At 41.4% G+C, this 18,120-nt stretch overlaps 2 protein-coding genes across 5 annotated transcripts in view; both read right to left on the bottom strand.

Moving 5' to 3' along the window:
* LOC124612278 (tectonic-1) overlaps positions 1–9,731 on the bottom strand; it is a 97,714-nt gene extending 87,983 nt beyond the window's left edge. For both annotated transcript variants that reach the window (XM_047140383.1, XM_047140384.1), the window contains exons 1-2: positions 9,300–9,731; positions 4,119–4,352 (exon numbers count right to left, since the gene is read on the bottom strand). In XM_047140383.1, coding sequence (XP_046996339.1) covers positions 4,119–4,352; positions 9,300–9,731 — 666 coding nt within the window. The remainder of the gene's footprint in view (positions 1–4,118; positions 4,353–9,299) is intronic.
* An 85-nt stretch (positions 9,732–9,816) lies between these two features.
* The window catches only part of LOC124612279 (B9 domain-containing protein 2), a 58,174-nt gene continuing 49,870 nt past the window's right edge, over positions 9,817–18,120 (bottom strand). For all 3 annotated transcript variants that reach the window (XM_047140387.1, XM_047140386.1, XM_047140385.1), the window contains exon 5: positions 9,817–10,007. In XM_047140387.1, the coding sequence (XP_046996343.1) occupies positions 9,829–10,007 (179 nt within the window). In that variant the 3' untranslated portion in view covers positions 9,817–9,828. The remainder of the gene's footprint in view (positions 10,008–18,120) is intronic.

The following is an 18,120-nucleotide window of genomic DNA, read 5'->3' as shown; positions in this document are numbered from 1 at the left end:
GAGTCTGAAGGACATTGGGAAAGGGAGTGTTCAGTAGCAGTAAGACCATGGACATGTGGGATGTTGGTTTATAAGGTGACATCAACAATGATGAGTAGGAATCCGGGAGGTACAGGGGTGGGATGGTAGAGAGTCGTTGAAGGAAGCGGTTGGTATCTTCAATGTGGGAGGCTAGATTGTGGGCAGTTGGTTGGAATGCTGGTCAATGAGGCTGCAATTCTTTCAGCAGGGGCACAATAACCAGTCACAATGGAGCATCCAGGATTGTTGAGTTTGTGGATTTTGGGGAGCATGTAGAAGGTGGGTGTGCGGGATGTCATTGAGGTCAGGAGGGAAATGGATTTAGGGAAGAGGTTATGGGAAGGGCCTATGGCTTCAAGCAGGGATTGGAGGTTGTGTTGGATTTCTGGGATGTGATCACTATGGCAGAGTTTATATGTGGAGGAGCCAGATAATTGGCAGAGGCCTTCTGCTAGGTTGTCACTGTGACTCATAACAACAATGGTGGAACCTTTGTCTGCAGATAGGATGATTAGGTCAGGATTAGTTTTGAGGTTGTGTTTGACTATTCTTTCTTCTGCTGAAAAGTTGGTGTTGTGAGGAAGGGGCCTAGGGATGGATGGTGAGACTAAGTTGGAGGTAAGGAATCCCTGGAAAGTGACCAGCAGGTATTTAGGTGGGAGAGAGGAGGTGGGAGGATTGTGGTTGAATGGTGGTATGAACTGGGAGAGGCAGAATTCAATGTTGGAATTAGGTTGTCTTTGGATGGAGGGATTGGCAACAAATAAGTGTTTCCATTGAAGGAATTGAGAGAAGGAGAGTAGGTCTTTGACAATTCCAGCATGGTTCAATTTGGGTGAAGAGCAGAAGGTGAGGCCTTTGGATAGGACTGAAACTTCTGTGGAACTGAGGGTTTTGGTGGAAATATTAACAGCAGTGTTACAGGAATGTTTCAGCTGTGGATTTGGTCCAGAGTTGGTACGGAGTTTTTGGGGATGTGGCAAGTTGAGAAGGTCAGATAGGCAGGATTTAGGTGCTATGAGGGATGGATGAGGAGGAACACCGTTACTAGGATAGGGGCAGTAGGATGTCAGCCTGTTGGATAACTTATGTGGACGGTGTGTGGAAAGCTCCTCCTGGTGATGGAGAGCAATGGATTCAATTTCAGATGTACGAAGCATGAACTGAATAGTAGCAGTATATTGCAGAGGGATCAGAGATGGTTCTGGGATGTCTGTCCCATGGAGATGTATGTGTTTTTGCAGTGCCAGGTTTGTGAGAGACAGGGCTGGGGGTATCTAAAAAGGTGAGAGTCACTGTGAAAGGAGCCTCCAACTTATGGCAACATATTCTCCCCACACCCTCCACCCAACAGTTTCCATCCCCTCTGTTCTATCAGCTCCTCCCCATTCTCATCTCCCACTCTCTTTGTTTGCCACCCTCTGCCAACACACCCACCCATCTTTCCCCTTCTTTTTGCTCTGTTTTCCCCTCCTCCCTGCTCCACAATCTGGTGACACTGTGCCTATTGGCATTCTAGACCCTGCAAACTCTGCCGTACAGGGTCCTCTCTTGCCCCACCTGTGCACTGTTATGCCATCATTTTTCCCTTGCCCTTGCTCTTCCCTGTTCCCTCCAGACTGCTGCTTCCATCCCATGTGACAATTGCATTCTGGCCCAAGCTGCCAGAGTTGGCAGTCATGTGTGTGAGGTGTGTTTGCTTGTGTAAATGAATAGTGTGTGTTTCTATTTTTCCAGTGAAGGCTGAGGCCAAAAGTTTATATGTAAGTGTCTTTTAATTGTGCCTGTCTGTAACTTAGTGTGTTATCTTTACATAAGTAGCAATCTATCTTTTCCTACATTTTTGATCTACCTAACATGGTATTCATATATCTAAAAACAAAGATGCTGTAACTTACCAAACGAAAGCGTTGGTATGTTGACAGAGGCAATAAACACACAAACAAATTTTACAGTAAAAAGGGGAAGGTGAATACAAAGTGAAACTACTGGCACAAACAAAAAGAGAAAGTATTCATATATCTAAAAACAAAGATTCTGTAACTTACCAAACATGATATTCATTATCACAGTCTCAGAGAAATTCAAATGCACACCTTAATTTCTCAATAATCCGTTACTCACATTTTGGCTTTGCTCTTTCCTGAAAATTTTCTTACATATAAATTATGATCCAACTTTATAATTGCTACTACGTGCGCCTAGCAATTCAGTATCTTATTTTGGAATCTCTGCCTCACCATGAAGCAATGCTGCTAATATCTTCCTGTGACTACTTTTACAAGTACACATTCTCCCCTCATGATTTTTGAACAGCACATTTGCTAAAATTTACAACAGAGCTCAAAATGTCTTCTCCTCACTCATTTCTATCACCAAGCTCATGTTCACCCATAACTTTGCTTTTATTCCTTATTCTAATACAGCATTCCATTCCCCCCTATGATTATTAGTTTTTTGTCTCTCTTTAATGCTAAGCTGTCTGTTCAGTTCCCTACTTGTAACACTGGAATTTATACCTCAGCTATAGTTGTTGGTGTTGGGTTGGTTTTGACACACTGTTTCTATTTCATATCTGCAAATGAACCAATTCTAAAAATTTTCTTAAGACTGTCTGAGGTATAATGTTAATAGCACACATTCACCTCAGATTCTATACTGAATTTGCAGTTCAGTTAGCCCCTCTTCTAACTATAATCTATCTTAGATCCCTCAAACTAAAAACTGTGCCCAGTTCTTGGAAAAAGCCACAGGTCACACCCATCTAAGAAGGGTAATAGAAGTGAGCCACAAAACTACTGTGCAATATCCTTGACATCAATTTGTTGTAGAATCTTAGAACATATGCTGAGTTCAAACATAATTACCTCCTCAATGCCAACCAGCATGGATTTTGAAAACATCAATCATGTGAAACCCAACTTATACTTTTTCTCACATGACATTCTGAAAGTTTTGGATCAAGGCAATCAAATGGATGCAATATTTCTTGATTTCCAAAAAGCATTTGACTCAGTACCACTCCTTCACTTATGTCAAAACTACAATCATATGGAGTACCAAGTGAAATTTGTGACTAGTTTGAGGGCTTTTTGGTAGGGAGGACACAGCATTTTACTTTGGATGGATGTCGAAAGACCTGGGGTGCGCCCAAAGGTAGTGTGTTGGGACCATTGCTGTTCATGTTGTATATTAATGACCTTGCAGACAATATTAATACCAAAGTCAGGTTTTTTGGAGATGATGCAGTTATCTATAATGAAAAATTGCCTGAAAGAAGCTGCATAAATATTTAGTCAGATCTTGTTAAGATTTCAAAGTGGTGCAGAGATCAGCAACTTGCTCTAAATTTTCAGAAATGTAAAATTTTGCACTTTACAAAATGAAAAAAGGTAGTATTTATGACTAAACTATCAATGCATCACTGCTGGATTCAGCCAACTCATACAAATACCTGGGTGTAAAACTAGGGATATGAAATGGAATGATCACATAGGTTCATTCATGGGTAAGGCAGGTGGTAGACTTCAGTTTGTTGGTAGAATACTGGGGAAGTGCGATCAGCCAACAAAGGAGATTGGTTAAAAATCACTTGTGCAACCAGTTCTAGAATATTGCTCAAGTATGTTGGATACATACCAGATAGGACTAACAAGTGTACTGAATGTTTACAGAGAAGGGCAGTATGAATGGTCACAGGTTTGTTTAATCTGTGGGAAAGTGTCACAGAGATACTGAAGGAACTGAACTGGAAGACTCCTGAAGATAGACATAAAATATCCTGAAAAAATACATTAACAAAGTTTGAAGAATTGGCTTTGAATGATGATTCTAGGAATATACTACAATCCCCTACATCTTGCTCACATAGAGATCATGAGAATCAGATTAGAATAACTATGGCATACACAGTGTCATTCAAACAATCATTCTTCCTGTGTTCTGTATGTGAATGGAACAGGAAAAAATCCTAATAACTGGTACAGTGGGATGTATCCTCTGCCATGCACCTCCTGGTGGTTAGCAGAGCATAGCTGTAGATGTAGATGTTGGTGCTACTGGAAATATATATTATTATAGTCAAACATCAGTCTTACCTTTCCCTCCATATATTTCAAATGCTTTGGAAGGTTTTCTTTCACAATGCAAAACAGACCATTACTAGTAGTAGTTAATTTATATTTTGTGTTGTTTTTATATATAAACTGGGTTCTGTAGCAATATCGAGGATCTGGAGACAATGGTGGTTTTTCTTCACATCTGAGGAAAACTAATCGGTCCTCCTCTGAACAGTCAGCATCACAACAGCAGTTTATGTCGCATGAATTTAACTGCAAAAGAAAATATGATATTAAATCATAATTTAATTCTCTTTACATCATCATGCTTTTATGATTATACATGCACACTTAAAGACATTAAACAAAATTTACATACAGATTTCCATCTTTCTCAAAAGTACAAAGTGAATTACGTGTAACAGTGCAATAATCTTTCATAATGTGGGGAAAAGACATAAGGCAGGAAATTAGGCATCTTCAGATAATCAGGGACTGGGTGCTCATTGTCACATCATTATCATCATCATCATCATCACAAAGTTTTTTGAGTAATGGCCTTAATCTGTTTTTGTGCTTGGCTTCAACTAGACCGGAGCAAAGGTCATTGGTGCACGGAAGACCTCTGCCCAAAGTACCTGTCAGTCATTAAAATATTGTGTGCAAAATCACACTGAGGGAATTTCCGAAGTAAGGTACCTGGGACCTTACTAGGTTTGAGACACTGCCACAACAGTTGGAGAAACATTTAAATGCAGCCTCAGTTTGGTTACTTGGCAAGAATCCAAACATGTAACATCAGTGGCCCCTAATTTCTGTGTGTTAGGTAGTGACAAGTAATGAAACAATCAGTGTGAATAGTAAGGAGAGATATCCTTGAACGTAATCCTGAAAATACTATCTCTCAAATGTATGGCACAAAAACTAATTCTCAGGATTTTTAGAATGGAGACAGAGATTATTACAAAGGTGACTACCAACTTCAAGAACCTATGAAGATGGAAAGGTCAGTTTCATTTTTTCATAATTCAATTTTATAGCTAACAATTACATATACAGTTTATATTCTGATTATATGTCCAAAAAATATATTTTTTCTTGCAGTTTAGAGAATTAAGAGGTATGATAAATAATATGGAGTATTTTTAATTATGAAATTGTGTAATTAGACCCCCAATGATGCAAAATATTGTCCTGGGGTAACTTGGGCATGAATTTTTGAACAAATGAATCAAAGAAAGTCTTATTTAAATAGATTACTGTAATTAATAAAAATATGAATCTTACTATAAGTTACGACACTGTTCACATAGAAAATATTTATTGAAATGGTTGCAGTAGTGTGCTGAAGATGGAAACAGGGAGTAACACAGAGGGACACATTGCAATCAACATAATAATATCAGCTCCCTCAGAATATTTTCTCACTATTTGCATAATGGACAAGGTTGTGCATTGCACACTGCCTTGTTGGATGTTACATCCTTTCTGCAGATGTGAGATTTTGCACTTCTTGATGACATTTATGAAGGCCTCAGACTCAATTACTTCAGGAGCACATTGAATAACCCCATCCACTACCACTGTTAAACATTTTTTTAACTTACATGGTTGGTTTTTAGACAATCAATCTCATTATGCAACATTAGCATCTACAAAACTCCACATATTAAGAGAAACAGTGTCCCTTCTTAATGAGTGCAGGTGAAACATGCAAACTGGTGTTAAATTTCCTATCAGTTTCCTATCAGGGTTTATTCAAGTGTTACCTCCCCAGAAATCGCCTTGAGCTTATGGAGAACATAAGCTCCTTGGTACTTTGGGATCAATGCCCCTGTTGGCTTCAATCTCTACTGCAGGGGCGTTAATGTAGCACTGGATTTACAAAAGTGAATATATAAATTCCGCCATGCCATTTTAAAATGATGAAAAAACGTTTTTTTAACTATTTGTTTCTGTTTTGCAGGCAATGGATAATATGACAGGTGTCATTCAGCATGATCTACTGCAGTCAAAAACTACTTGAAGAGATATTATCCTCAAGTGATGATTCTCTTCTTGTAATACTTCGGTGTTACATAATGACCTGGATAGATGATTATCCCTCTCACCCTTCCTGTGGGTGCAGTCATTACTTTGCCCATCCACAAAGCCATAGCATCTCCCCTATTCAAGTTCTTGCTCTGCATGAATAACAGCTTTCTGGTGTATTATTTACCAAAATATCAGTTAGCTGTGGTGGTGCACAGAACTTATTACTTGTCAAAAAATACCTATAGTTCAAAAAGGTTTACCTAAGTGTCATTACAAATAGTGAATATATTTGTAACCCTGCTTGCTCACTAAGTGTGCGTCAAAACAGGTTTATAAAGCCTAACTACCAATTTTTACTTCACTATCTACTGCCCGGTTAAGGGTTTTAGGTGACTTTTCCTCTCCCCTGATCTTTGGTTTCATCCTTTTGAAAACGCCTAAAGCTTAAGGTAGCTTCAACTCTGAGTGTTTGTCTGTCCTCTTTCAGTTCCTGATGAACAATAAGCTGATTTTTTTTCCATTACAGAAATAGTTAGCCTCCAATTTTTTTTTTCTTTCACAATGTTTGAGTAAATTGTTATATTCAAGGGCAGGGAGTACAACATCTGTGTCCCACCATGGTTACGACACTTATACAGTCAAACACAGAATCTCCATCTCTCATAAAATGGACTTCCTGCAGGACTGACATGTTATATGGGTAGGACATGAATGCACTGCAGATGGCACACAAGTGTACAGCAATGACTGTGCGGAGACAGGTGGAGGAGGAGATGGATATTGAGAGGGAAGACAAAGAGGTGACGAGGTGGAGACAAAGGCAAAATGCATGTGGGATGGACACTGAGAGGAGGGGGGGGGGGGGGGGGGGGGGGGGGGGGGGGAAGAGATGGATAGAGAGAGGGGCAGGAGGAGATGGACAGCAAGAGGGGGAGGTGGAGAAGCTTATGTCCACAAATCAGCATGGTTTTAATTCAAATGGCTCTGAGCACTATGCAACTTAACTTCTGAGGTCATCAGTCGCCTAGAACTTAGAACTAATTAAACCTAACTAACCTAAGGACATCACACACATCCATGCCCAAGGCAGGATTCGAACCTGCGACCGTAGCGGTCGCTAAGCTCCAGACTGTAGCGCCTAGAACCGCACGGCCACTTCGGCCGGCAGCATGGTTTTAGAAAGCATCACTTCTGCAAAACTCAGCTCGCCCTTTTCTCACATGACATGATATGTTGTGGACTATGGATGGAGGGTAACAGGCAGATTCCATATTTCTAGATTTCTGGAAAACATCTGACATGGTGCCCCACTGCACGCTGTCTACGAAGTTCTCAGATGTGTGAGTGGCTCAAGGACTACTTAAGTAATAGCACCCTGTATGTTGTCCTTGATGGCAGGTATTCATCAGAGACAAGAGTATCATCAGGAGTGCCCCAGAGAAGTGAGATAGCTGTTGTTCCCTATATACATAATTGATTTGGTGGACAGGGTGGGCAGCAATCTGTGGTTATTTTCTGATAATGCTGTGGTGTACAGTAAGGCATTGAAATTGAATGACTGTAGGAAGATAAAACATGACTTAGACAAAATTTCCAGTTGGTGTGATGAATGGCAGCTAGCTGTAAATGTGGAAAAATGTAAGTGAATGCAAATGAATAGGAAGAAATATCTGTAATGTTGGGATACAGTATTAACAGTGTCCTGCTCAATGCAGTTACACTATATAAATACCTGGGCATAATGATCCAAAGTGATATGAAATGGAACGACAATGTGAGAACTGTGATAGGGAGGGCAAATGGTCCACTTCAGTTTATTGGGAGTATTTAAGGAAAGAGAAGTTCACCTGTAAAGGAGACAACATATAAGATGCTGGTGTGACCTAGTCTTGAGTACTGCTTGAGTGTTTGGGGTTTGTACCAGGTCATATTGAAGGAAAACATCAAAGTAATTCTGAGGAAGGCTGATATATTTGTTACCAGTAGATTCGAATGACATACCAGTAGATTTGAATGACACTGAAGTGTCACAGAGATGCTTCAGGAACTCAAATGGGAATCACTGGAGGGAAGGCAACATTCTTGTCAAGAAACGTTATTCAGGAAATTTAGAGAAACAGCATCTGAAGATGACTGCCAAATGATTCTACTGCTGTCAACACAAATTGCGTGTAAGGATCAGGAAGATAAGATATAAGAAATTAGGGCTCATATGGAAGCATATACATAGTCATTTCTAACCTCGCTCTATTTTCGAGTGGAACAGGAAAGGAAATGACTAGTAATGGTACAGTGTACTCTCTGGCATGCACTGTATGGTGGATTGTGGAGTGTATATGTAGATGTAGAGAAAGAGAGGGCAGAAGAGGAGATGCATAGAGAGAGGGGGAAGAAGGAGACATGTTGAGAGAGGGGCAGATGGGCAGACAAAGATGGGAGGAGGAGATGGATAGAAAGAGGGGGGAAGAACAGCTGGACAGAAAAATGGCAGGAGAGGAGGGAGGTGGAAGTGAACTAATGGAAGACTGGAATAAATAAGTACCCAGGCTGTGCTGGGTTTCTGGGCCAGTATGTTAATATTCTGTAAAAAATTTCCACTGGAAATTTTTTATTTTGGCCAAATTCATTAAATTTCTTCAGATATGTTCTTTTCCAAATAAATCTCCATCACGACTATGAAATCTTAAGACATCTCTCAATTAAATTATTTGCAGGCTCCCAAGTCCTTAACGAGAGCTTGTATGAAATTCTGGATAATACATGTACTCAAATATTACAGAGCTCTCAGAATTCACAATGTGAATGATTTGCTTCAGAATTAACTTCCTTCTTCATCTTCTTACACTGCAACAGTGATTAGTTTTCATAATTAATTTTTGTGATGAAATTGTTACTCAATAAATGTAAACATGCAGATGACAAAACCTGGAAACATGCACAACAATATTTGCCCTGTCTCAGGTAAGACTGATTTCAGGATTTTATACCTGATGTTTTATTCCCAGTTCCAATATGTTTTGATTGTCACTATATGTACTATAAACACTGCAGTATTATTTCTGTTTTGGGTATGACTGATTCAGACTTCTTTCAACTGCAGCATCTATCTTTTCATGCAACAACAGAGGCAGGAAGGTAGAGACAATGATTAAAAAACTGTTTTCACTAGGACTGCAAATTACTTACCTCTAAATCACAGGCACAATTTTCCTCAGGAATCCATCGTGGTTTTTCACTCACTGGCAATACACTTGTAGTGACAGCCACATATGAACTTTCTGTTGACTTGCTACTTGATGGTTCTGATACCAAAAAAGTGTTCTCTAAAGTAACTGGAAGGGTATGATTTTCCACTTGTGTAACATTATTCAGAGTCAGATTCTCATCATGATCTCCAAAGTTTGTTGAAACTATAGTTAGTGTGGAATTTACATCTGATTCATTAGTTCCTAGTTCTAATATTTCTGTTGTACAGAGGGTCTCATTGTTATTACAAATTTCACTATGCTCATAAGAAAGGTAATTATTTGGGGAAGACAATAAATCTTGCATTTCAATAGGCCTAAATAAACATAGACTGAAAGTTAACAGATGTAATAATGTATTCAGAAAGACCATTGTAAACTTTTTATCTCCAACAATTCTAAAGGAAGCAACATTCTTATTTTCTGATGACTATTACCATAACTCATATGAAGAGAATATACATTTGTAACTAATATTCAACACCAAACTTATCAAAGTGCCTTAAGATAATTCCCAGTTCCATGTGAACAATCCCCATAGTTTCAGTCTGCAATCGATATCTGTCATATCCACAATACGCAAGTTCAACATTCTTCAACTGCGGTCCACCCCCAACAAAATATTGCCGTATTTGATCACGAAGTGTACCTGAAAGATAAAGTAAGTCATAGTCAAAGGATATTCCCAAGTGAGGTGTACATAAAATTCAAAAAAATTTGATTTTATAATTTTCAAACAGAAATTTCATGAAAATCCAGATCAGAATAATGTACCTTCATTCTGTAGTACTGTTTTCTGATCATGTCACAAAGAACAGGGAGGTTGTAGGAAAAATATGAAAACTATGGAAAAAATTATACAGAAAAATTACTAGACTACAAAGAATAAGCACAAATGTGTAATGAATACACGGTGGTCTGACAGAATATTAAGCACATTGTAACACATGTGACAACAACAAACTGATCCACAACAATTTTGTATATATTCAGCCACAGCAGGACCACATTTCATCATTCGGCATTCAAAGAAAAGTTGTTTGAGGGTCCATTGAACACTAGCTTAACTTTTGGCCTTCAAAATTTTCTTGTGTTACACTAATCTACATAAATACTTTGGAATTAACACTCGAGTGGATGGATCATTTTTCATAACCTGAGCAGGCATCCAGTGTACTTCATACACGTGTAAAGAATGACTTTCTTTATGTTACAAAGGTAATTATGTATCAGCAAAACCAAAGTTTAATCTTAGTTTTATTAAACAATGATCAAATAAATTTACATAATATGAGCTAAAGCACTTTTTACTTAAACTTTCATTGCATCAGTCTCTTGCCTCACAGCAATGAACCATTAAATGGCACAGTTGCATCAGATCCCAGCCAACAATTTACTTGATTACTAATAGCTTTCTAGTAGCTACCTTCAGTATAAACTTTTTGATATTTTTGGCAACAATGATTTGTCTTCAATATGTAGCCTATATCCATCTGAACATTCACTACAGCATCTTGACAAACACTGAAGGAAGAACTTTTTGAGATTTTTGGGGAAAAAAAGATGCACCTTGAAGCAATTACCCAAATGGGACAGAAATCAGTAGATGTGATGTACATGTGCAGACAAACTAATGATTAAAATTTCTGAAAAACTGGATGATTTTTTCAAGAGAAAGAGCTTTGCAAATATAGCAAGCCAGTAACACATTTGTCCACCTCTGGCTCTCATGCGAGCAATTGTTTTGGCTTGGTGTTGATTGATAAGAGCTGTCAAATGTCCTCCTGAGGGATATCATGCCATATTCTGTCCAGTTGACACATTAGATCACCAAAATCCCAAGCTGGTTGGAAAGCACTGCCCATAATGCTCCAAACATTCTCAATTAGGGAGATATATGTCAATTTCGTTGGCCAACGTAGAGTTTGGCAAGCACAAAAGTAAGCAGCAGAATGGCTTGCCATCAAACTGGGGCATAGAATATTGTCAACATACCACTGTGTTTCCAGGGTGCCTCAGATGACAACCAAATGGGTCCTGCTTGAAATGAAATGGCACCCTCAACCTGATTGTAGGCCAAATGTGCCCGATACCCATGTGAATGAGTTTGTTGGTGTAGAGAGGTCAAAGGTAGTTGGAGCAAGAGGCACTGTGGGCTCAGTGCCCTTTTTGTGGGCCACCTATTAATGCTCCTTGCAGTCACTCAAGTACCAGTTACACATCGGATCAATGATAATGATAAATCAGGAGCTGTGAGTGCCTTTCTGATGATCGCTTGTCCTCTCGTTCTGTCATCTCTTTCAGTTCACCACTTACTTCTTGATGCTGTGCTCATCCATGGTTCACCCATTCCTGTCAACATCATCAAATATTTCATTGCTCCTATTCAAATGCCAAGCACTTAACTGATTACTCCAACTGGCTTCTTTGAACCCAACTACACGTCCTCTCTCAAATGCTGACATCTGAGTATATTGTTCGAGTGCCTGTCTGCAAGGCACAGTTGGTACCCAGCTGAGTACACAGAATGAAATTAGCAAAGACTTTATGCCCAGGTATCAAAATGTCCCTGGTTTACTATCCTTGAGAGCTGTGTGGTGGAACTGCTCCACAGTGTCACACATTCACCATTGGCAGCCAATGTTTACAATTTTGCATAACTCCTTTCTGGTGTGTCATTTTTTCATGTCTTAGAGTGTAGTATATGAGGGTGTCTCTCTTAAGAGCCATCAGTTGGAGGGGAGGAGTGGAAGGGAGGCTGTGAAGCAGCCATTGAAATCAAGTATGTTATGTTCAGCTGCATGCTGTGCCACAAGGTGGTCTACTTTCTCTTGGCCACGCTTTGGCAGTGGTGATTCGTCTTGGAGGACAGCTGGTTGGTAGCCATATCAATAGAAAAAGCTGTGTAATGATTGCAGTAGAGCTGGCACATGACATGGCTGCTTTCACAGATGGCCAGCCTCAGATGGGGCAGGCTACACCTGTAACTGCACTGGAATAAGAAGTGCTGGGTGGGTGGATTGGGCACATCTTACAGGTGGATCTTACACAGGGTTAGGATCCCTGTGGCAAAGGACTGGGATTGACTGGGACTGGGAGTGGCATAATGATGGACTAGGATGTTGCAGAGATTGAATGAGTGATGGAACAACACTTTATAAGGAGTGGAAAGAGTCTTGGGCAAGATGTCCCTCATTTCAGGGAATAATGACAGACAATCAAAGCCCTTATGGAGGATGTGGTTCAGTTGTTCCAGTCCGAGGTGTATTGGATGACGAAGGGGATGCTCCTTTGTAGCTGATTCTTGGGTGTGGTGGGAGGATTGGGTGGGTGTGGGAGGGGGGAATCCGTTTGCAGACTAGGTCTGGGAGAGAATGTGTGTCTGTAAAGGCATTCATAAAACATTTCAGCAAACTGGGTAAGGGAGTTCTTGTCACTGTAGATATGTCCTACCCACATGGACAGGCTTTATGAGAGGGACTTTTTTGTTTGGAAGGGATGGCAGCTGTCGAAAAGCAGGTAGTCATGGAGGTTGATGGCCTTAACTTGTGAGAGAGGTCATCAACCAGGAAGGTGGCACAGTGTGTTGAGGCAGACTGGGTGAAGCTGATAGGAGAGAAGGTTTTGAGACTGTGAAGGAATGAGGACAGGGGTCTGGGCTCTGAGTCCAGATCATGAAGAAATCATCAATGAACCTGAACCACACCAGAGGTTTGGGTTTTTGGGAGGCTAGGTAGGTTTCCTCTAGATGGCCTAGAAATGTGCCAAGGGCCAGGACTTTCTATTGTTTGATTTTGACTAACGGGTTTCCTTCCACCCCACAACCCAGTGATGTTTTCCTTTGTTACTGTTCCCTAAAGCATTGCTCTACCAGTGTCCATTCTTTCCCTTCTTTCCTCCCCCCCCTCCCCCCCCCCCTCCAAACCACGCATGCTCTGATATCTAAGCCACACTGCACCAGGTCTCATCTATGCACAACACACAGCTATGTGACAGCACAGATTGTTGGTGCAGCATCTCATGCCCCAAAATCTTCCTGCCAATAATTATAATTACTCCTACTGATCACATTTGCTCCCCCATCCTCACGTATTTTCACATGTTATTTTCCACATCTTCCTGTGTCACATAAACTTGTGAACCTCAACATAACCAACTCAATCCCCCCCCCCCCCCCACCCTCTCTCTCTCTCTCTCTCTCTCTCTCTCTCTCTCTCTCTCTCTCTCTCTCTCTCTCCCTCCCTCCCCCTCCTCCCTCTCTTCCCTTACCCCAACACACACATACTCAGATACCTCACTCGTTCTATCCTTTTTCTCATGTTTTTGTATGTTTTTTACGTATATATTGGTATTTTTATGTATTTGTGCACATTTTTGTGTATCTGTGTGTATCTTTACATAGCTTTTTCTTTTAACTGGTTCCCCATCAGAACCACCTAGTGCTTCAATTTGCCCATTTTTACATCATTTTCCATTCCCCAACGCCATCCCTACCACAGTGGATCCCTGACCTATCACTCTGCATTAGTTCAGAAAAGTATTCCTTTCCCTGTCTAAAACTCAGCCATACAAGCTGTTCCTTAAATGCTGCCTAAAACACAGAATATTCCCCAAACAATCTAACCATACAAATTACTATCTCTGAATCCGACACCTCCTTTCACAGTGAGCTTCACCCTTTTCAGATTCTGTTGTTCCCCGTCCCTTAGAAACCTGGTACTGCAGAAAACACCTCCATGGCACAGGCATCCCAGAACCACGTCTGTTCCATCCTCAAGAGCACCAGGATGAGCATTCCGGACACCACCTCCAAAAGTTATCCAGTTTGCTGGAATCCTGTCTTCAGGCACCACTATCCAATCCTATCCTGACCAGTGTTCCTATTCATCAACTCCTCACAACATGAAGATATCATGCCTCCTGCCTAGCTGACCTTTTCAGCTTGCCATATCTCCCTACCAACACTCCACTATATCCAGAGCTGAAACATTCCCAGAACACGGTTGTTAACTTTTCCACAAAAATCCTCAGCCCCATAGAAATTTCATTTCTATTCAAATGCCTCACCTTTATCCCTACACCCAAATTTCACCATGTTGGACTTGTCAAAGACCTACTCCCTTTCTCCCAATCCCTATGATGGAAACACTTCTTTGCCACCAACCTCTTCAACCAAAGCCAACGAATCTCAACAGTGAACCCTGCCTCTCCCATTTCATATCAATATCCAACTGTGATCCTCCTCTCCTGCCACCTAACTACCCCTGGTCACTTAGCAGAAATTCCTTACTTCCAACTTGGCCTCACCATCCTTCCCCAGGTCCCTTCCTAAGTACACCAACCTTTCAGCAGAAGCAAGGACAGCCAAACACAGCTTCAAAATAGATCTTTATGTGACCATCCTACATGCAGACAAAGGTTCCACCACAGTCATTATGAATCATAGTGACTACCTAGTGGAAGGCCTCTCTCAATTGTCTAACCACTCCACCCAGAAACTCTGCAATAATAATCCCATCCTAGAAGTCCAACATTACCTCTACTCCCCACTTACAGCCTCATGCCCTTCCCAGAACCTCTCCCATGGATCCATTTCCTTCCTCATTCCTACAACATCCCATGCAACCACCCTCTAAATGCACCCCAAAATTCAAAAACCCAACAATCCTAAATTCCCCATTGTTCCTGGTTATTGTGTTTCCAGTGAAATTATTTCAGGTCTCATTAACAAACACCTCCAACCAATTGTCAGTAATCTAGCTTTCCACATCAAAGATACCAACCACTTATTTCACTGACACTCTGCCATCCTCACCCCTTTACCTCCTAGATCGCTACTGGTTACTTACTGTTGATGCAATTTCCCTACACATCAACATTGACCATGCTCATGATCTTGCTGGTAATCAACAATATGTCTACCAATGTCCTTTAGATTCCAAACTCACTACCCCATTCTGCATACATCTTGCTGACTTTATCCTACCAAACCACTGCTTCCCCTTAGAAATGAAGGTACACTAACAAACTGGCAGCACAGTCCTCGGCATCTGCATGTCAGCCTCCTCTGCCAAGCTGTTTATGGGCCATTTAGAGGAAACCTTCCTAGTCTCCCAAAACCCCAAACCCCTGGTCTGGTTCAGATTGACTGACAAGATCTTCATGAACTGGTTTCAGGACCCAGTCATCTTATTCTCATTCCTTCATAACCTCAACACCTTCTCTCTCACTCCTTCACCTGGTCCTCCGCAACCCAGCTTGCCATCTTCCTGGACGTTGACCTCCTCCTCACTGATGTCTTCATCTACATCGAATGCATCAACCACCAACAGTACCTGTATTTCAACAGCAGTCATCCCTTAAACACCAAATAAACTCCTCCATAACAGCCTGGCCACCCAGGGGAGATATATCGCCAGTGACAAGAACTCCCTTGCCCAGTATGCTGAGTGTCTCACCAAAACTTTCACGGACAGGCATTCTCCTCCAGCACTGTTCCACAAACAGATTTCCTGTGCTGTATCCCCCCCCCCCCCTTTCCACCAACCGCACCCAAGAACCAGCTACAAAGGAGTGCCTTCTTTATCAGTGAATACCACCCAGAAATGGGACAACTGAACCATATCCTTTGTAATGGTGATGATTATCTATCATTATGCCCTGAAATGAGGGACATCCTACACAACATCCTTTCCACTACTTTCCACCCCTCCGTACCAACCTGCACAACACCCTAGTCCATCCCTATGCTATGACCAATCCCAACCCCTTGCCACAGGGATCATATCCCTGTGGAAGACCGAGGTGTAAGACCTGCCCAATCCACCCACCCAGCACTTCCTATTCCAGTCCAGTTATAAGCTTATCTATTCCATCCATGGATGGGACACCGGTGAAAGCAGCCATGTTATATACTAGCTGCTGCAATCATTGTGCGACTTTTTATATTGCTATGACCACCAACTACCAACCAACTGTCCATGAGAAAGAACTGCCATAGCCAAACTGTGGTCAAGAGCAAAGTGCACCACTCAGTGGCATGGCATACAGCTGAACACAACATACTTGATTTCAATGTCTGCTTCACAATCTGGACCTTCTGGATCTACCCGTCAACCACTAGTTTTTCTGAACGGCATGGATGGGAGATATCCTTACAGCACATTTTCTGCTCCTGAAATCATCCTGGTCCTCAACCTACAGTAACCTATTGTCCCCATAAGATCTACCCAGGCTCCCTCTGTCCTATCACCTCCTCCCAGTTCACATCCCCTCACCTTCATTGTGCATCACTTTCTGCCTTTATAGCACTATCCCAACAGCCAGTTGCTCAGCATAGCACCTCAGTTTTCTGAAAGTCAAAAGTGTGGTGCTATGTTCTGCTATCACTGATTTCTTTTTGTGTTCCAAGCATACATGCACGATGTGTGTGATGTACTTCTCACAATACTTCATTAGCCAGGTGTATTGGTTGCCACATTCACAAAAGATGCAGTCTGTCCATTCACAAGAGATGCAGTCTGTCCCAGGTACAGTCAGTTTTAGTGTGTCTTTTGCATATTCAAGACACTATTTCAACTTAGGCAGTGGGCAGAAGATAGTTTTATGTTGTTTTCTTTAAGCAGCCTCACCAACTTTGGCTAGTATAGAGAGAAAGAGAGCCATCTGCCTTCTTCCTCCTCTTCTTGGTCAGCTGCATCTTTTCCCTTCTTGAACATGTTACTAGTATGTGCTTCACTGTACCCATTTTTGTGGAACACTTCCTTCAACTATTGTGGTTCAAGTGGTAGGTTTTCCTTTTTGCAGTTGATGTGCTCTCAGTGTACCAGGATGGTTATCACTATCTGCCACTGTGCTGGTTGGTGGCAGCTTTTTGCATGTAGGTACAGGGCTGTGTGTGTCTTCTTCCTATTTATTGTTTGGTGGTCTGTACCACCTGCCTTCTTCTTTTTTTAGTTTGTACAAGAAAGGGAAATAACCATTCTCCTCTCTTTTCATAAAAATGCAAAGCTTTGATGGATGCTATTTAGGTGGTCCAGAAACTAATCCAGCACTTGTCTGCCATGCTCCTACATCACAGAAGTATCATCAACCTAGTGGAAATAGCACTTGGGTTTTTGATGGGAGCTTTCAAGGGCCACATCTTCAAAGTGTTCCGTGTAAAGATTAGTAATCTCAGCAGCCAATAAGGATCCCATGGCCATTCTATCTAACTACTCATAAAACACTCCTTTGACTTGAAGCAGGTGGCTCAAAATGTTGATTAAGGAGTGTCATAGAATTAAAGCTTTATAGTTGTAGTGTCACCGCCAGACACCACACTTGCTAGGTGGTAGCTTAAATCGGCCGCGGTCCATTTAGTACATGTCGGACCCACGTGTCGCCACTGTGTGATCGCAGACCGAGCGCCACCACAAGGCAGGTCTCGAGTTACGGAATAGCACTCGCCCCAGTTGTACGACGACTTTGCTAGCGACTACACTGATGAAGCCTTTCTCTCATTTGCCAAGATACAGTTAGAATAGCCTTCAGCTAAGTCCATAGCTACGACCTAGCAAGGCGCCATTAGCCTTACATAGTTTGATAGTTATCATATGAAATGTCTCATCAAGAATGCTGTATTCACATCAAAGAATAAAAGATAAGTATTCGAGGAGCTGCATACTTTTCTTATGAGAATTCACTACTTATCCTGTTCCAGAATTCACGCCCGTCTGCGTTAGATAGCGAGTATTTCGGCCTACTCTATCTACAAGGTGTTG

Source organism: Schistocerca americana, chromosome 4, assembly GCF_021461395.2.
Source record: "Schistocerca americana isolate TAMUIC-IGC-003095 chromosome 4, iqSchAmer2.1, whole genome shotgun sequence".
In the NCBI taxonomy this organism is placed as follows: domain Eukaryota; kingdom Metazoa; phylum Arthropoda; class Insecta; order Orthoptera; family Acrididae; genus Schistocerca; species Schistocerca americana.
Note: the sequence above shows the minus strand (reverse complement) of the source record. Positions and strands in the feature narration are given on the sequence as shown.